The sequence below is a fragment of the Gorilla gorilla genome, chromosome 10, assembly GCF_029281585.2.
Source record: "Gorilla gorilla gorilla isolate KB3781 chromosome 10, NHGRI_mGorGor1-v2.1_pri, whole genome shotgun sequence".
NCBI lineage: Eukaryota > Metazoa > Chordata > Mammalia > Primates > Hominidae > Gorilla > Gorilla gorilla.
Genome location: NC_073234.2, coordinates 25,903,472 through 25,925,000, shown reverse-complemented (window position 1 = coordinate 25,925,000; position 21,529 = coordinate 25,903,472). Strand labels below are relative to the sequence as shown.

The 21,529-nt window shown below is 34.9% G+C and overlaps 1 protein-coding gene across 1 annotated transcript; it reads right to left on the bottom strand.

The window, feature by feature from the left end:
* Positions 1 to 236: 236 nt before the first annotated feature.
* EIF2S3B (eukaryotic translation initiation factor 2 subunit gamma B) lies at positions 237 to 17,484 on the bottom strand. Its single transcript, XM_004052712.5, has 2 exons — positions 16,162 to 17,484; positions 237 to 771 (listed from the first exon to the last, which is right to left on the bottom strand). The coding sequence occupies exons 1-2, from the start codon at positions 17,467 to 17,469 to the stop codon at positions 679 to 681; spliced, it is 1,401 nt and encodes a 466-aa protein (XP_004052760.5). The 5' UTR covers positions 17,470 to 17,484; the 3' UTR covers positions 237 to 678.
* Positions 17,485 to 21,529: the final 4,045 nt, after the last annotated feature.

Genomic DNA, 21,529 nt, shown 5'->3' with positions numbered 1-21,529 from the left:
TAAGCATCTTAATTCTTTTCTCTCCCTCATCAATATCAACAGCAGTCATTGGGTGTGACAGTGTAATTTATTCAAATATCTAGAAATTGCTGACTGGAGAATGATAGACAATTTCTAAAGAAGGCCTTTGGCTTTATCTTTATTGGTGTGGTAAAGGTAAAATGTTTTCTGGTAATGTGCCTGAGATAGATTGAAAACTAGGTAGGATTTTTAAAATATGAAATATAATTATAATATCAATATAACTTCATTTTTTATTTTTTAAACATCAGAATTTTTCATATAATTAAATTAGGACACATCATAATTAACAGTCAAGTTTAGTTTATATTTAACATATTTTGAGAAAGAGTAGCATTCTAATACTCTATAAAAATATATATACATGTATGTATATACATGTTTATGTGTATATAAATATAATTTTATTTGTTTGTGTATTTCAGATGAAAGCAGCATCATTTCAAGAACTTGGACTGATATAAATAATAAACATGAAGTCCAGGGGTAGGGCTGGCTGTAAACATGTTGCAATAAGATTTTCAGGAACCTAAGTTCTTCCCATAATTGTGATATGGTTGTCACAATTCCGGGCATCACAGCCTGCAAAGAATCTCCAGAGCAGAAAGGGGATCATGTTTTCTTTTGTCTTTTTTCTTTAAAGAAAGAAATGATTTCCTAGAAGTTTGCTGCAGACTTCCTCTGTGTCTCATTGGTAAGAACTGGGCCCCATTCTAATTCCTTAATCAAATCAAGGTGAATTAGATGAATCTGGAAGAGAATGCAATGGATGTTGAAGAATCAGTAAATATGGAAACTACAATAACTCAAATCTATTTAGGTATAAGGAAAGACTAATTTTTTCTAGATAATTAATTCTCCCAGCTCCGTTAATTGAATGATGCTTTGTTCTAAGTCCTGATCTGATGACAAATTTATACTCTTTTTAAAACTGCATACATTATTTAACTAATCACAGAATATAGTTATAGACATAGTATGTATTATGTTTATTTTTTATTTATTTAAATATTTTTTAGAGACAGGATCTCACTCTGTCACTAAGGCTGGAGTGCACTGGCACAGTCATGGCTCACTGCAGCCTAAAACGCCTAGGCTCGAGTGACTCTCCTGCCTCAGCCTCCTGAGCAGCCAGTGCTACAAGCTCACACCACTACACCAGGCTATGTGTTATGGAACATATACTAATTATACAGCATACTTAAAAGGATGAGAAAGTTGGATCTGAAAATAAAAATACAAACACCTTTGGCAGTATGATATGTTTTACAGACTGAAAGTCAACTTTACTCCTCTGGGTTTTGTTTTAGTATAATATTAACATAAAATTGTAGACTCAAAAGTTATTCTTGAGATGGTTTAGTTTAATGTCTCATTACTTACATGAGGAAACTGGAGAAGTTATTTTCTTAAGGCCATACAATTAATTTGTGGCATACCAAGGATTAGAACTGCTTCCTAGATTCAAGTTTAAGGTTCTTTCAGAAAATCTTGAGCTCACTTTGTTTTGTGGAAGGTTGAATATCAAAAGATTATGACTTTTAGGTTGCTCACACTTTCCTAAAATAGCTGGCTTTTACTATACACTTCAGGTTTCAGCGTGGACTTTGTCATCACAGTCTTTAAATACTCATTCTTGGCTTGCTATTGAGAACATATTTATCTCTTTCCTTGCACTCTTAGTTAACTTAGAAAAGGAAATATTTTCATTGATTCAGATTCTTTTTCTTATTTATTTATGGTTTCTGAGGGAGAGAGATTATTTTATGGTTTTGCAGAAGTGTTATTTATATAAATGTAGGTATTAAGTGGAGGTGAAGAAGGATATATTTGGATATAGATATGTACATATATACACATATATGGATTTGAACTAAAGACTATCACTAGCTATTTGACCTTGGGGACTATCAAATATTATATGCTTTGAGGCTCAGTTTTCCTCATCTATAAATTGAAAAAAAAATCATCACTCCGCAGAGTAGTTAGAAATACAAGTGATTCCCAGCTTTGTTAATGTTATTTCTTTAAACTTCCTTTCCTTAAATCCCAGGATTTGTTCATTTTTCCCATTCTCTAAGATTCATGAGATCCAGTTAAATGGATAAGATCAGGAAGTGATGGGGTGTGGTATAAGATAATCTGGCAGATTGCAGACTGTGTTGAATTAGAACATGTATCCTTGCTAAAGGTGACTCAATTCAGTATCATAATATGGTTGTCACTTAGGACTAATACAGTCACTAAATGTTCACATGCAGTTTTCAAGAGAAGATATACATCTGGATATTTGTGTGTAAAACATTAATTTCTAACTTTTGGCAAGCAATTAAATTACCTAAAAGACAGCCTAAAAGTCTAATATAACATGTCTGTACACTGTCACAAACTATTATTTAGCTATGTAGGATCTCTGTTCTAAAACATCACAAAGAGAAGTCTACAAAATCATATTTTCTGATATTCCCTGACAAATGGTTACTTTAATTCACTTTTTCTTGACTATCATGCTTATTACTTATTGAGGTCTCTCCATTCCTTCATGATGAATGTTCCCATTTCAACTGAAGAATTATGCTGTTCGAAAGGATTCTTGCGGTGTTCTTTGACTGCAGCCCTCAGAAATGAGTGAGGAGAGAGTGACATACACAGAGACAAAATTCCCCTTTTCAAAATGAAAGAAAGGAAGAGGTTCAGCTCACAAAAGTAAAGGTAAACTGTTTTTTGTTTATTTTCTTGTTTTCTGAAAATATATTGTCAAGTAAGAAAAAAATGAAATCATAATTATGTTCATATATATTTGATATTGCATATCATTTTTTAAAATTTTATTTTATTATTGTACTTTAAGTTTTAGGGTACATGTGCACAATGTGCAGGTTAGTTACATATGTATACATGTGCCATGCTGGTGTGCTGCACCCATTAACTCGTCATTTAGCATTAGGTATATCTCCTAATGCTATCCCTCCACCCTCCCCCCACCCCACAACAGTCCCCAGAGTGTGATGTTCCCCTTCCTGTGTCCATGTGTTCTCATTGTTCAATTCCCACCTATGAGTGAGAACATGCGGTGTTTGGTTTTTTGTCCTTGCGAGAGTTTACTGAGAATGATGATTTCCAATTTCATCTATGTCCCTACAAAGGACATGAACTCTTCATTTTTTATGGCTGCATAGTATTCTATGGTGTATATGTGCCACATTTTCCTAATCCAGTCTATCATTGTTGGACATTTGGGTTGGTTCCAAGTCTTTGCTATTGTGAATAGTGCCCCAATAAACATACGTGTGCATGTGTCTTTATAGCAGCATGATTTATAGTCCTTTGGGTATATACCCAGTAATGGGATGGCTGGGTCAAATTGTATTTCTAGTTCTAGATCCCTGAGGCATTGCCACACTGACTTCCACAATGGTTGAACTAGTTTACAGTCCCACCAACAGTGTAAAAGTGTTCCTATTTCTCCACATCCTCTCCAGCACCTGTTGTTTCCTGACTTTTTAATGATTGCCATTCTAACTGGTGTGAGATGGTATCTCATTGTGGTTTTGATTTGCATTTCTCTGATGGCCAGTGATGGTGAGCATTTTTTCATGTGTTTTTTGGCTGCATAAATGTCTTCTTTTGAGAAGTGTCTGTTCATGTCCTTCGCCCACTTTTTGATGGGGTTGTTTGTTTTTTTCCTGTAAATTTGTTTGAGTTCATTGTAGATTCTGGATATTAGCCCTTTCTCAGATGAGTAGATTGCAAAAATTTTCTCCCATTTTGTAGGTTGCCTGTTCACTCTGATGGTAGTTTATTTTGCTGTGCAGAAGCTCTTGAGTTTAATGAGATCCCATTTGTCAATTTTGGCTTTTGTTGCCATTGCTTTTGGTGTTTTAGACATGAAGTCCTTGCCCATGCCTATGTCCTGAATGGTAATGCCTAGGTTTTCTTCTAGGTTTTTTATGGTTTTAGGTCTAACGTTTAAGTTTTTAATCTGTCTTGACTTAATTTTTGTATAAGGTGTAAGGAAGGGATCCAGTTTCAGCTTTCTACATATGGCTAGCCAGTTTTCCCAGCACCATTTATTAAATAGGGAATCCTTTCCCCATTGCTTGATTTTCTCAGGTTTGTCAAAGATCAGATAGTTGTAGATAAGTGGCGTTATTTCTGAGGGCTCTGTTCTGTTCCATTGATCTATATCTCTGCTTTGGTACCAGTACCATGCTGTTTTGGTTACTGTAGCCTTGTAGTACAGTTTGAAGTCAGGTAGCATGATGCCTCCAGCTTTGTTCTTTTGGCTTAGGATTGACTTGGCGATGTGGGCTCTTTTTTGGTTCCATATGAACTTTAAAGTAGTTTTTTCCAATTCTGTGAAGAAAGTCATTGGTAGCTTGATGGGGATGGCATTGAATCTATAAATTACCTTGGGCAGTATGGCCATTTTTACGATATGATCCTTCCTACCCATGAGCATAGAATGTTCTTCCATTTGTTTGTATCCTCTTTTATTTCACTGAGCAGTGGTTTGTAGTTCTCCTTGAAGAGGTCCTTCACGTCCCTTGTAAGTTGGATTCCTAGGTATTTTATTCTCTTTGAAGCAATTCAAATGAGAGTTCACTCATGATTTGGCTCTCTGTTTGTCTGTTATTGGTGTATAAGAATGCTTGTGATTTTCGTACATTGATTTTGTATCCTGAGACTTTGCTGAAGTTGCTCATCAGCTTAAGGAGATTTTGGGCTGAGAAATATTAACTTTAAATGTAAATGGGCTAAATGCTCCAATGAAAAGACACAGACTGGCAAATTGGATAAAGAGTCAAGACCTATCAGTGTGCTGTATTCAGGAAACCCATCTCACGTGCAGAGACACACATAGGCTCAAAATAAAAGGATGGAGGAAGATCTACCAAGCAAATGGAAAACAAAAAAAGGCAGGGGTTGCAATCCTAGTCTCTGATAAAACAGACTTTAAACCAACAAAGATCAAAAGAGACAAAGAAGGCCATTACATAATGGTAAAGGGATCAATTCAACAAGAAGAGCTAACTATCCTAAATATATATGCACCCAATACAGGAGTACCCAGATTCATAAAGCAAGTCCTGAGTGACCTACAAAGAGACTTAGACTCCCACACAATAATAATGGGAGACTTTAACACCCCACTGTCAACATTAGACAGATCAATGAGACAGAAAGTTAACAAGCATACCCAGGAATTGAACTCAGCTCTGCACCAAGTGGACCTCATAGACATCTACAGAACTCTCCACCCCAAATCAACAGAATATACATTTTTTTTCAGCACCACACCACACCTGTTCCAAAATTGACCACATAGTTGGAAGTAAAGCTCTCCTCAGCAAATGTAAAAGAACAGAAATTATAACAAACTGTCTCTCAGACCACAGTGCAATTAAACTAGGACTCAGGATTAAGAAACTCACTTAAAACTGCTCAACTACATGGAAACTGAACAACCTGCTCCTGAATGACTACTGGGTACATAACGAAATGAAGGCAGAAATAAAGATGTTCTTTGAAACCAACAAGAACAAAGACACAACATACCAGAATCTCTGGGACACATTCAAAGCAGTGTGTACAGGGAAATTTATAGCACTAAATGCCCACAAGAGAAAGCAGGAAAGGTCCAAAATTGACAACCTAACATCACAATTAAAAGAACTAGAAAAGCAAGAGCAAACACATTCAAAAGCTAGCAGAAGGCAAGAAATAACTAAAATCAGAGCAGAACTGAAGGAAATAGAGGTACAAAAAACCCTTCAAAAAATTAATGAATCCAGGAGCTGGTTTTTTGAAAGGGTCAACAAAATTGATAGACTGCTAGCAAGACTAATAAAGAAGAAAAGAGAGAAGAATCAAATAGACACAATAAAAAATGATAAAGGGGATATCACCACCAATCCCACAGAAATACAAACTACCATCAGAGAATACTACAAACACCTCTACGCAAATAAACTAGAAAATCTAGAAAAAATGGATAAATTCCTGGACACATACACCCTCCCAAGACTAAACCAGGAAGAAGTTGAATCTCTGAATAGACCAATAACAGGCTCTGAAATTGTGGCAATAATCAATAGCTTACCAACCAAAAAGAGTCCAGGACCAGATGGATTCATAGCCGAATTCTACCAGAGATGCAAGGAGGAACTGGTACCATTCCTTCTGAAACTATTCCAATCAATAGAAAAAGAGGGAATCCTCCCTAACTCATTTTATGAGGCCAGCATCACCCTGATACCAAAGCCGGGCAGAGACACAACCAAAAAAGAGAATTTTTGACCAATATCCTTGATGAACATTGATGCAAAAATCCTCAATAAAATACTGGCAAACCGAATCCAGCAGCACATCAAAAAGCTTATCCACCATGATCAAGTGGGCTTCATCCCTGGGATGCAAGGCTGGTTCAATATACGCAAATCAATAAATGTAATCCAGCATATAAACAGAACCAAAGACAAAAACCACATGATTATCTCAATAGATGCAGAAAAGGCCTTTGACAACATTCAGCAACTCTTCATGCTAAAAACTCTCAATAAATTAGGTATTGATGGGACGTATTTCAAAATAATAAGAGCTATCTATGACAAACCCACAGCCAATATCATTCTGAATGGGCAAAAACTGGAAGCATTCCCTTTGAAAACTGGCACAAGACAGAGATGCCCTCTCTCACCACTCCTATTCAACATAGTGTTGGAAGTTCTGGCCAGGGCAATTAGGCAGGAGAAGGAAATAAAGGGTATTCAATTAGGAAAAGAGGAAGTCAAATTGTCCCTGTTTGCGTATCTCCTTCTTTACATATTGAGAGGTATATTTATGTGTAATATTTTATGAGATTTGTGATCAGCATAAATAGTGATTTTAATCTTAAACTCTACAATAAATATTCATTTTGCTCTAATTCTGAGGGCTTTGTCATGCTCACTATATATTCTGCCTTTTGATTTTGTATAGACTTTTTATGGCATACTGTTGCAGTAACCCTGGGAGTTGCTGGCTGGCATTTGCAGGCTTATGATATATGCATGAGTATCAGCTACACATATTTCATATGATAGCAATAAGACAGGATGAAAAATGAGATACTATAACTGTGGAACCTCTACGAAACTTTGTAAACTATAAAGTTCTAGAGACATGTTAGCAATCATAATGGTACTGATGATATTGATGAAAATGATTTTATTATGTTGTTATCATTTAGTTTTTGTTTATCATTTAGCCACACAAAAGAGCATATAGCTGTGATTACACAAAAATTTCACTGATAAACTACACTTTACTTATCAGTGAAATTTTAAAAATAAAATTTTAAAATAATTTATTTTAATAAAATTTAAAAATATGTTAGTGTATATATATACTAACACCTATTTTACATATGTATACTAACACTTATTTTATACTAAAAATAAGCTAATATATATATACTAGTATAAATTAGTATGTATGTAGTATGTATATAATATACACACACATAGTGTACTCATGTATACACACACATATGTATACATGTAGTATACTAGTATAAGTTAGTATGTGTGTGTATATGTATATTATATATAAAATAACACTAACTTTTTTTGTGTGTAAAATGGGGTTTGCATATGACCAGTGAATTGGGAGAATCTTTGATTATTACATTTTTATCTTACTGAAATACTGCTTAAATCACAAAGAGAATAAATTTGATGTCCTTTCTATACAAATAAAATGTTACTAGAGTTATAGAGTGAAGAACATGAATAAAGGACAGATTTGGGTATTATAATTGCCAACAATTCCTGGGTAATAAACTGAAATATACCAATTTTGATATATTTCACAGCAGTTTTTACAAAACTGTACTCTACACTTTCTTTCAGTATCTTTATTCTGATTATTATTAATTATTTGGTTCATTCATTCAACAAACAACTTTGGGTATCTTCTATAGGTCAGGAACTATATATGGCACCGATGATATAGAAATTTTTTTAAATTATCAGCTTTCAATGAGCTCAGTTGAAAGGAGAAGTTTTTTTTAAGTGAAGCAGATTGAAATATAAAATACTGCTAGTGCTGTAATCGTACCATGAAAGGATCAGATGAATGTCATATAACATCTTGAGGTCATAAAAGCTTCCCTGTAGATCATAATTGATGTGAAGTAGAGGACAAGCAGGAATTGGGGGGCTGAAGGTAAACAAGACTAACGTAGATGGAGTGAAGAATATGAAAAAAGGGCAGATTTAGGTATTATAATTGCAAATAGTTCTTGGGTAATAAAAAATGTGGCTAGAAATTGATTTGGACAGGTATGAAGCTTCATGAGGGTCTTTTGCACTATGTTAAAAATTTTTAGATTTCCCCTAAAGGCAAAGAAAACGATTAGATGATTTTAAGTGAAGGACCAATATGACTCATGTTACATGAGCAGATATGGATTTTAGAGAGGTCAATCTGAGTAGCCCAGAAAGTGGGTGGGGGGATGTAAAGGAAATTGTTTTAGGAGTCAAGGTTAGTGACAATGACTGTCTAAACTGGCATCATGAAAAAAAGCAATGATGGGTAGGAAACCTATATGAGAAATATTTACAACGTAGAATTGCAGGAATCTGCATTGGATTCAGTGGTTGAGGGAGAGGAGGAAATCCGTAATTTCATATCATATCAGCCTTCACACCTTGATGGATATAATTCTATTAAATGTTATAGAAAACACAAGAAGAACATTAAACTATGTTTGTTGTGATAATGGTGATGATTTAGGTGCTTTGTGGTATATCACTGGAGACAACCAGAAAGAATTGGTCTGTGTCTCCAGAGTGAGCTTTTAGTAACAGACATAGACCATTGGCATGTATATGGAAGGATTAAATGTCTGAGATCAAGAGAGATACGTAGACTGGATATATAAATTGTGGAATTATCAATTAATATAATAAGTATTTGAAAACATTGTAAGGAAAGGAGAGCCAGATGACAAAAAAAGCTTTGTAACATCAGGGAGTATTATATTATGTTAGAAGAGAAGGGGTCAGAATGATGATCTTTAGGATAAGTCAACATTTAGAAATAAAATATGAGTAAATAGCAAAAAAAATGATATTTTGATGAGACAAGTAGGAGGGAACCCAATATAGTAGAGTATCTGGGAGAGTAAGCTGTGGTGAAAGTAGATTGCAATGGCTAAAACCTATTGGCCAATTAGGAAACAGAGACACTGAGTACAAAAAAATTATTTTTTAAATTATGGCTAAGAAAAAAAATTTACCAAGCATTGAAAGTATGTAGAGCTACATGATTCTTCTTCTTCTTTTATTTATTTATCTTTTTTGAGATGGAGTCTCGCTCTGTCACCCAGGCTGGAGTGCCATGGGACTATCTCAGCTTACTGCAACCTCCACCTCCCAGGTTCAAGTGATTCTCCTGTCTCAGCCTCCCAAGTAGTTGGGACTACAGGCATACGCCACCATGCCCAGCTAATTTTTGTATTTTTAGTAGAGATGGGGTTTCACCATGTTGGTCAGGCTGGTCTTGAACTCCTGACCTCAAATGATCCACCCGCCTCAGCCTCCCAAATTGCTGGGATTACAGGCGTGAGCCACTGTGCCCAGCCTTATATGATTCTTATATGTTATTAAAGGAAATATAAATTGATACAACCACTTTGGGAAACAGTTTGATTTTATCTTCTAAAGCTGAACATGGCTCAGGAATTCTAACTACATATCCAAGAGAAATATTTGCATAAGTACAACAATGCAAATTTACAGGAATATTTACAGCAGTGCTGTTAACAATTTGAAACATCTCGAAACTATCCAAATAACCATTAATGGGATAATGATTGCAAATCCTCCAACAAATACACAGGGACCCATCCATCTATTTCAGAAAAAAATTTCTCTTCCCACTGAACAAGTCTGAAACTCCCACCCCAGTGTTGATTTCAGCCCTAGTATAAACAAGCAAGAAGGTGAGGGGATTTATGCCTGATAGCCACTAGTTTTATGTGAAGTAGCAGAGGAGGGGTAGGATAATATTTACCTAAATTATCTACTTCACCTCCTTGATTCTCCCAGAGGAGCATGACAATATGAGGTGAAAATAAAAACCAAATTTTCTGTACAATGTCATACAATTTTATAAAGTTAAAACATTAAAAACAAAAAATAATTTTAAGGAATAACAAAGCAATAAAGTACGTATAAAATAAATCAAGGGAATTCATCACATAGGATTCGGTATGATAGTTACATTTTTGAATGAGGTAGGAGGACGGGAAGGAGTGAAACATACAAGTAGATAAATGTAATGGTTATGGTCCTAGCTATAGTTTTGGGTTACAACTAACAAAGTGAGTAACTAAATAAATAAATAGAAGTTCCTGCAGCAATGATAAAAGCGTCTTATGAATGAAATATTGTGAATAATCCTATCGGGCACCTCAAGGTCTAAAAATTAAAAAGAGACAACTCTGTTTTAAAGAGCAGGAAAAAGAAATAATAGAAATCTGGGAAGCAGGAGTGGCTTGAGATTATTATATACAAGAGAAGAGAAACATTGGAGGGAAAATGTTAGAGGAAAAATGATAATAGAAGTGGAATAGCTAGAGATGATGATTCTTTAGGACATAACAGGGGGTGAAATCCACACTAGGGATGGAAATTTTGGAGTTTTTCAGTGGGAAGATAAATTTTTTTTCTGAGATAGATGGATGGGTACCAGTGTATTTGTTGGAGGACAAGCAAGAAGATGAGGGAAATTATGCCTGATGGTCACTATTTCTATGTCAAGTAGCAGATGAGGGCATTTTCTGAAAAGGACAGTCAAGGAGGTCCAGTAGATAATTTAGAAAAATATTAAATAATAGAAATATCTGTTGAATTGAGACAAAGGAGTGATACAATAAGTAGGTTGTATACTGTTGAGGGGCTAAATGATTATAAAAACCATCAATTTGGAGCTGCATTAATCTGCATCTGTACATGTTTGTGATTTTTTTGCCAGCTGGCCTTCAGATGCTCTTGTGAAGATGGTGAGTGATAGAATGTTCCAGAGCTGACTGTTTTTAGATGACAAATATTCATTGCATAAAGACTATGGTGCAAGATTGTTAGATGTCCTGCCAAAATTATAAAGTGCTGCACTATGTGGACTTGAGTGGGCGATAAGGAAAGGAGAAGATAATTGATTAATTATAAGGAAATAGCAGTTTTTAGAAACCAGATGTCTTTCATTTGTCTTTTAATTTCAGGTCTAGAATATAGATATTGGAGTGGATTGCTGAATGGAACAATAGCTCCGTTTGTTATAATTGGGAACGTTAAGAGATTATGCAATTGATTTTGGTTTATTTTTACAAATAGAATCGAATTTGAATGAACAATGGTGAATAGAGGCAGAATTGTAAATAAAAACTCTTTGTGTAGGAAATCTCTGATGAATTTTTTTTTAACAGAGCCATAGACTGTGCTTTTACATTTTTTATTCTTGACTTTTTGGAATAAATTGCTATTTCTTTCAAGGAATCTTAACTTTCCTTTTGCACATTAGAAGTAGCTGTATAAGCTCTTTCCTCATGTGCTTTCAATGAATCCATTATAAACTTAAACAGAGACAAATCCCTTTAAATGCAAATATTAATCACAACCTTGAAATAATTGTTTGAAGATAGATGGAGTAAAAGCCAGCTAAATTCTTTAAATTTCCAGTTTATATCTTTTGTTTTATAAATAATTACTGTTTTATATACTGAAAAATATAATTTATAAATGGTTTTATTTAAAAATTCATTTTATGTTCTGACACTTCAAAATATTTTATGTTTTTCCCAGACTGTACTTCCACTTCATCAACATCATTCACTTTGTTCTTTAGAATTTCAGTAAATGCCAGGTGCGGTAGCTCATGCCTGTAATCCCAGCACTTGAAGAGGTTAATTCAGGTAGATCACTTGAGCCCAGGAGTTTGAGACCAGCCTGGGCAACATGGTGAAACCTCATCTATTCAATAAAAATAATTCAGTAAATGATGATAATGAAATGATCTTCCATTAAACCCATTCATGAGATTAACTTTATAATATAAAGTTTTGCAGAGCTCCTTTAAATGTAAAACACAAGATATAGAAGAGAAAAAAGAAAAAAAACCTTCTTTCTAGAGTTAAAGATCACTCCATTTTACCATCTAGTACAAATATGTACTGAGTACTTAAGCTAATAGCAAACAGATTTTTTTTCCATAGAATTAAACCCTTCTGCACCATTTCAGTAAAACTTTACATTGATCTTTGGCAGGGCTTTTAATTTTGCTTTTTCTCATCAAATCTATTTTCTATATTATATTTAATTGAACACTTGATTTCACTGAAGAAGACCCTATTGTCATATTGATTTGAGTAATTTTACTTCCTTGTGTAAGTAAATTTTACTTGCTTGTGAATAAGTTTGCCCAATATAGAACTCTTAGGATTAATATAATTGCCATATATTCACTTTGGTAGATTTCTTCCTGCAGGAAGAACTTCTCCATATTGGTGCAGTTTGTTTATACTTGAGAAGTCAAGATTTCCCAATGTAATCCTAACAGTGGCCTTGGGTCTGTCAGAGGCTGTCTGGCTCAACAGTATTTTTCCCTGAAGAATTTGGTAGAAGAGCTATGTCCAACATACAGACTTTTGGCACACAGGGGAATGCTATTTTCTGGTAATTCATTCTGAAGTAAGCAATGAAGTACGTAAAGTGTACATGTCTCTAAATGGTCTTGGGGATGGAGTGTGGGTGGTTGTTTTTGTTTTCAAGAAAAAGGCTGTGCCTCCTGTCAAGGAAAATTGTCCTGCTATGGAGAAAAGTGTTACTATTTTTCAAAAGAAGAGAAAACTTGGAATGAGAGTAAGAAGTCATGCCAAGATCTGAGTTCTAGTCTCATTAAGATTGATGACAAAGAGGAGCAGGTATGTTTATTTTATTAACCCCGAGTAAGTGCTTTATGAGAAGTGTGTGTGTCCTGAGTTAGGATAATTGTTTGGGCTTTCCTCTCATCTTATTTGACCCATTTGGTGGAGGTACCTTTAGTACTGGTGCACATTTACCTTTTACCTGCAGAGGAAGGGGAGTAGGTATTAAAAAGACCTGGAAGCACTATTAATTTTAAACAAGAATAATAGCCCTGATGTCCTTTCATTGTATGTGTTACATCTTCATATTTTAGTATACATCAGACTATTCAATATTTAGCCTATCAGTGCTAATGTAGGACAAAAGATAAACTGCCTTGGATGATATGAGTAGTCGAAAAGAGATGACTTACTGTATTAAGCTCACTTCTTTCACCATCAATATTTGAGAAAGATCAAATTTCTAAGGGAAGATGATCTCTTACTGTCATGTCCATGGAAAAAAATAGGATGAAAACAATGAAGAATGCAAATAACAATGAAAAATACACATTGTTCTTTATGTGCCCATAAAATCTATGTGTGACTTTCATGCTTTAAATATAAATTTATTTATAATTAATTTACTAATAAATTAATATACTTCTCTTGGATGTATGCATGCATGATCAAAATTTTTTGGAAATTAATGGTGATGAGTGATATTTATCTGATTAAGATTTTTTTATTGCTATCAAAATGAACCATAAATCTATATAACTACGAATATGGTGGTTCTTATTCAAGTGATATTTCAAGTAATGTGGGAAAGGACAATTTATTTCATGAAAATTGGTTGTGCAATTTGGATAGTTATGGAGGCATAGTATACATTCCTTTTATACTATATACCAAATATACTAGAAAGCATAAAAATTGGATGAGAATTAGAAACTATAAAAATTTTTGAATAAAATATAATTGAAGTCGTGATCTGAAAGTGTTTTTAAAGCTAAAATTATGGTAAATATTTTAAAAATTTGTGATGGTTTAAAATTAAAACTCTAACTCTGGCAAAAATTGATGATTTTTCAGAAGAAAGGTAAGATTGTTGGAAATATATTTGCAAGCCATCTGACAGTAAGATAATACTCTTAATATTTAAGTGTGTCTATATATTACCTCAGTTAAAAAAATGAAGACCTCAAGGTGGCATATAGATAGAATGCTAGAAAAATACTGTGGAGGAATAGGCAGAATTAAAGAATAATATTCTAACAATAAGAATCTTGATAAAAATCTCACAGTAATGCAATAGTTAATCTTTCTTTAAATATTTAACAGGACAAAATAACAATAGATATAGAGAAATAATAGAGCACTAAGTAGCAGACAGGCTGCCCACTGCAAGAATGCCACTTTCTAAAAGACAATTAATTTGCTCCTCAACACTCAACATAAAATGGAGAAACAAAGAAGATAAGTATTGTATTAATATTACCCTCACATAAATATTAGATTTTTTGAAGGAGGTCAGATTTTATCTGACTGTTCTCATGTGCTTTAACATATAAGAGATTTTAACAACTTTTCCAAGAATGTATATACATATATGTACACGCAAGTTTTTATACTTAAATCCTGTATATGAAGAATTTTTTTTCTATGAGTCTATGGTTTCATAACTTTAAAAAGCAGAAAAATTTTAATTTGCCCTACACTAACAAAAGAAAAAATTTGATTATTCACATTTATTCCCTTAAGCTAATAAGGGAATATATTTTAATGTTATATATGGAGATTAATATTACTTTAGGTCAGCAGTAGAACCCAGGGATGTATAATCACAATGCCGTCTTCAGGGCTGGTTAAAGTTTGAATTACTTTATCAGAAGAACATGATAGAAAATATATTTTCTTTTTTTTTTTTTTTTTTTGCTTTCTAACATCTTTTACTTATTGACTTTTTGAAACATCCAAAAATTAGTAATATTATAATCTGTGTCACAATCATATAACAGTTAAGAAAAAACATAAAATGAAGGCCTAGAAGGATCTTTGTTACTCATCTAGAATTATTTGGTATAACAGTATTTTCCAATGGAGGAAGACTATTGGATTTCAGGCATAAAACAATACAGAAAAAAATCTCAAGGCATCACAGGGAGAGGGAGATGACTTCTGACTCTGGTTTCCCATGTTTCAGGCCAGGAAGAGCAAGGGGAGAAAATTATTTGCCCATGGGAACAAGTAATCATGCTCTAAAGGACAATTTCATTTGAACCCATTCATGCATCCTTTTCATGCAATTCGAACCCATTCATTGCATCCTTTTCATGCAAAATTTCAAAGATAAAGCAACATAAAATATGGGGCCAAAGAAAAGGGAGAAGGTCTTCAAGGATAATTTGTGCCTTTAAGTTTTTACTGGTACAACAGTCCTTCAGCCTGGAGGTACTCAAAGACGAATCATGAAAAACAAAAAAAACTTTATTTCGAACAGGTTCAGTGATATATGTGTGTGCTACAGCAAAGGCTGGTTGTGGCAAAGTTTCATTTCAAACTGCATGATGTGGGCTAGGCAAGGTGGCTCACGCCTGTAATCCCAGCACTTTGTGAGGCCGAGGTGGGCTGATCACCCTGAGGTCAGGAGAGACTGGCCTGGCCAACATGCCGAAACCCCGTCTCTACTAATAATACAAAAATTAGCCCGGTGTGGTGGCACACACCTGTAATCTCAGCTACTTGGGGGGCTGAGGCAGGAGAATCGCTTGAACCTGGGAGGCAGAGGTTGCAGATCATGCCACTACATGCCAGCCTAGGTGACAGAGCCAGACTCAAAAACAAAACAAAATAAACAAACAAAAAAACTGCATAATGTATAATTTTGACATTATGTGGGAATGCTTAACTTCTGCCAAAATGTAGATTCAATCCAACATTATGCCAATTTTTATATTAATTGTAGTCCCTAAGTTTTCATAACCAAAAAAAAAGAGAGAATAACCTTACAGTTACCTACTAAGGTAACAAACTGTGAAATCAATTCCCCAATATCGCTTTGAAAATAAACCCCTTTGTTGTTAAAGAGAAATTCCAACTTCCAGCTCCATCCGAATGTATTATTTAACCGGTATTCTTCAGTCATCATCTACTGTTGGCTTGATTGTCACTCCTCTTCTTATCTGACCCCAACCAATTAAACGCCAGTGTTTTTCAACTCTTCGGCTTAGGGCAATTTTTTCTCCCACCTCTGTGCACACTGGATTGGTCAAAACAATTTTACCCAAATCGGCCTTGACAGCACTAACTCTCCCTCCTGTCGACAGGGATCCTATGTTCACCATGAGCACTTCATTCTTAGACAGCTTTTGAACCTTTGCTGCTTTCTTGTCTCCTTCAGTGCGTACACCTAGAAGCCGTCTAAGCAGGAAATAGGAAATTTCCAATTCTGTGAATATCTCAGGTAAAGCTCCGACTGCACCAAGTATTTGCCCCACCATTCTGTCAGCCCGGCACAAAGTGGGGTCAATTTTTGTTCCCACTCCAATAAGACCGCCTGGAGCAGCATATTGCAGATCATTATGCTCCGCAAAAAGTGAAACAATTTTGGAAAAGATTGGTTTACACATGAGTTTTCCTTCAGTATCTTTGGAAACAATACCAGGTCTTACTTCTGTCTCCTGGCCCACCTTTAATACTCCTTTTAGGATACTACCACCAGCTACACCTCCCTTAAGGTCATCAACTTCACAGCCAGGTTTGTTGACATCAAAAGATCTAATAACAATAAGCCGGGGCTCTGAAGTAAAGTCTCTTGGGGGTACTGGAATTTTCTTTACTATGTACTCACAAACAACTTCAATATTGTATTTCAGCTGAGCCGAAATTGGAATAATGGGAGCTCCCTCTGCTACTGTACCTTGGACAAATGCAAGGATCTGCTCGTATTGTTCTTTAGCCTGCCTTTCTTTTACCAAATCAATTTTATTTTGTAGAATCAAAATATGCTTCAGTTTCATGATCTCTATAGCAGCCAGGTGTTCAGATGTCTGAGGCTGAGGGCAAGATTCATTACCAGCTATCAACAGAAGAGCTGCATCCATCACTGCTGCACCGTTCAGCATAGTAGCCATCAAAATATCGTGGCCAGGACAGTCAACAAAGGAAACATGTCTGACTAATCTGAAGTTCCCTTTGGTCCCTGGAATGTCTGTAGGAAACTCATCAGGTGTACTGCTCCCACAAGATCGATAACATTCTGGCTGAGGGCAACTTGGGTCATCAAGTTTATAAATCTTAGCATTAGCATATCCAAGCTTGATTGTAATATTTCTTTCTAGTTCATTTTTGAACCTGATGGTGTGAACTCCAGAAATAGCTTTGACGACTGTGGATTTCCCATGAGCTACATGACCAATTGTACCTATATTAATTGTGGCTTGTCTGCTGATAACTTCCTGTGAAAGTGGCGTCAACTTGGTAACATCCAAGGTGGTGAGATCCTGACGCGAAAGGTGCGGCTGCCCCAGAGTCACTCTACCTTCTCCACCCGCCATGTTGCCAAAAGAGGAAGAAAGTCACCCGGGCTGCCGCCTGATCGTCTGCAGGGGTCCTAGTGCGGGGCGGGGAAGCGGAGGCCGGAAGGTCGACTAGGGGCTCAGGATGGCCTGTGCAGCAGCGGCCTCAGTGCTTGGACTTCTCTCCGCTTGAATCTGCACAGTGCCTGTCGGTAGGCTTACTGGAAAACACGGTGCAAAGTTGCTGGAGCTATTCGTCGCAGACCTGGTAGATATTTGTGCAGGCAATACTGAGGGCAGCCACCCAAACCCCCGCCCCCTGGGCCCATGCGAGGCGGGTCGAAAATATATTTTCAGTTGACTACAGATAAATACTTAAAAAATTAATGGACCATTGTAATCTATATGAAAATGGATCTTGTATATACAGCCTGCTATCACATTTCTAAGAAGACACAAAACCAGCAACACACTGAATAATTCTACACTAAATATTTTTCTTCTTTAAGAAGATTAATTATTAATGTATTTATTTTTTGTTCGAAACAAATAGCTATGTCGTGGTTTATATTATAATTTTCATTTCTTCAAATTATGTTGGAGTGATGGCCATTAATAGATGCTATATTGGAGATTTATTACAATAGCTTTATTGAGGTATAGTTTATATACAAAAAACCTGTGCATTTTTAACGTATACAATTTGATGAGTTTGGACATATGCATACATTTGTAATACCATAACCCAATGAAGATAGTAGGTATGTTTATCATCTACAAAGTTTTTCTTGAGTACCTTTATTTTGGGAGCAGAGGGCAAGTAAGACACTTGACATGAGATCTACCCTCCTAGCAGATTTTAAAGTGATCAACGTATTGTTGCTAACTATACGTACTATGTTGTACAGTATATCTCTAGAACTTATTCGTCTTTCGTAACTGAAACTTAACCAATTGAAAGTGAGTCCCTGGTAACCACCATTCTCTGTTCCTATGAATTTGACTACTTTAGATAACTCATATAAGTATAATCATAAAGCATTTGTTCTTCTGTGACTGGCTTATTTTATTTAGCTTAATGTCCTCAAGGGTCATTCATGTTGTCATGAATGGCAGAATATTCTTTCTTTAAGGCTGAAGAATATTCCATCATATGTACATACTACATTTTCTTTATCTGTTCATCTGTCAGTGTACATTTAGGTTGTTTAAATATTGTTTATTCTTGATAATCCTACCATTGATGTGGGAGTGCAGATACCTCTTCAAGATACTAATTTTAAGTCTTTTGGATATACCGTATACCCAGAAGTGATATTATTGGGTTATATGGGTAGTTTTACTCTTAATGTTTGAGGAAGCTCTATACAGCTTTTTCATAGTGCATTCTTATCAACAATGTGCTAGGCTTCCAATTTCTTCACTTTCTTACCAACGTGTATATATATATATATATATATATATATATATATATATATATATATATATCTTCATATATATGGATATGGATATATTCGTTTTAAGGAAGAGGGTAATAAATGAAAGTGAGAGGATGGCTCATCTCCTTCTTTCTGGGTATATATGAGTGAATATATGGATATATGAATATATCCATATATATATATGTAAAATAGCCATCCTAACAGGTGTTAGGTAGCATCTTAGAATATTTCCCTAATGATTAGTGATGTTGAGTATTTTTTCATATACCCACTGGCCACATGCATGTCTTTTGTGGAGAAATGTCTATTCAAGTCCTTCATCCATTTTTTAAAATTGGGCTATTTTTTGTTTTTGGTAAGTTGTAGAGGTTCCTTATATATTCTGGACATTAATACCTTAACAGATATGTTATTTGCAAATGTTTTCTCAAATCTATAGGTTGCCTTTCACTCTGCTGTTTCCTTTGCTGTGCAGAACATTTTTAGTTTGATGTAGTCCCACTTTATATAATTTTGCTTTGGTTACTTATGCTTTTATGAAAATTTAATGTAATCAAATACATCTATAGATTCAAGGCAATTCTGTTCAAAATCACAATTGCATTTTTTTTACAAAAATAGAAAAATATTCCTAAAACTCATGTAGAACCACAAAAGACACTGAATAGCCAAAGCAATCTCCAGGAAGAAGAACAAGGTTAAACAAGGTTAAACAAGGTTAAAGTCATCATACACCCTGAATTCAAAACTATTACAAAGCTACAGTAGTACTGGCATAATAACAGACATACAGATCAAGGGATCTTTGAGAAATGCAAATCAAAACCACAATGAGATACTGTCTTTCACCAGTCACAATGGTGATTCAAATTTGGCATTTTGATTAAAATGTCAAAGAATAAGAGATGCTGGTGAGGTTGCCAAGAAAAGGGACACTGATACACTGTTGGTGGAAATGTAAATTAGTTAAGACACTGTGGAAACCAGTTTGGAGATTTCTCAACGAACTTAAAAACACAACTACCATTCAGCCCAGTTATCCCATTACTGGGTATATACCCAAAGGAAAATAAATCATTCTATTAAAATACACTGGAATTTGTATGTTTATCACAGCATTATTCACAATAGTAAAGATATGGAATCAACCTAGGTGCCCATCAAAAGTGGATTGGATAAAGAAAATGTGGTACACATACACTCATGGAATACTATGAAGCCATAATGAATAAAATGATGTCCTTTGCGGCAACATGGATGCAGCTGGAGGCCATTATCCTAATCAAAATAACACAGGAACAGAACACCAAATACTTACATGTTCTCACTTATGAGTGGGAGCTGGACATTGAGTACACATGGACATAAAGATGAGAACAATAGACACTTGCAACTCCAAAAGGGGGGATGAAAGCAGGAGTGTAGGGGTTGAAACCCACCTATTGGGTACTATGCTCACTATTTGGTGATGGGATCAAATGAAAACTAAACCTTGGCATCACGCAATATATTTATGTAAAAAATCTGCACATGTACCTCTTGATTCTAAAATAAAAATAAAAGATTGAGATAAAAAGAGATAAAGTGTATTTAGTACAGTCTATTAGGACATGCCTAGATTTAAATTGTTTCTATATAATATTTCTAATATGTAAACTATTCCTCTATGTTTTCTTCTAGGGGTTTAAAAGTTTTAGTTCTTACATTTAAATCTTCAGTTGATTTTGATTTGATTTTGTGCCTGGTGTATGATGAATCCAACATCTACATATGGATATTCAGTTTTCCCAACATGATTTGCCAAAGAGACTGTCATTTCATGGCATCCTTATATTAATATAAAAATTAGTTTACCATGTGGGTTTATTTTGGTGTTTTCTATTCTGTTCCATTGGTCTATATGTCTGGTTTTCTTTTAATCAGTACCATGCTGTTTTGGTTATTGTAACCATGTAGTATAGTTTTAAGCTAGGTAATGTGAAGCCTCCAGCTTTTTTGTTTGTTTGTTTGACATTTGGGCTCTTTTTTGGTTCCACATGAATTTTATAATAGTTTTTTTTCAGTTCTGTGAAGAAAGACATTGGTAATTTGATAGGAATTGCACTGAGTCTGTAGATTGTTCTGAATAGTATGGACATTTTAACAGTATTTAATTTTTCCAATCCTTGAGCATAGAATATTTTTACTTTTGTTTGTGTCATCTATTATTTCTTTTGGCAATGTTTTATAGTTCTTCTTGAAGAGAGCTTTCCTGTCTGGTTAGATGAATCTCAAGTTATTTTATTATTTCTGTGGTTATTGTAAGTGAGATTGCATTCTCGATTTTGTTGTCAGCTTGAACATTATTGGTATATAGAAATGCCACTGATTTTTGTATCTCAAAACTTCACCGAAGTCATTTACTGGATCTAGGAGTCTTTTGAAAGAATCTTTAGAATTTTCTAGTGTGGAATCATACTCTCAACCACACGAATTTACAACCAAAATCTACCAGATGTATAAAAAAGAGCTGGTACCAATCCTGCATGAACTCTTCCAAAAAATTAAGGAGGAGGGATTTCTCCCTAACCCATTCTGAAACCAGTGTTTCTGATATTAAAGTCTGCCAAAGACACAACAAAAAAGAAAACTACAGGCCGATATTCATGATGAAGAGA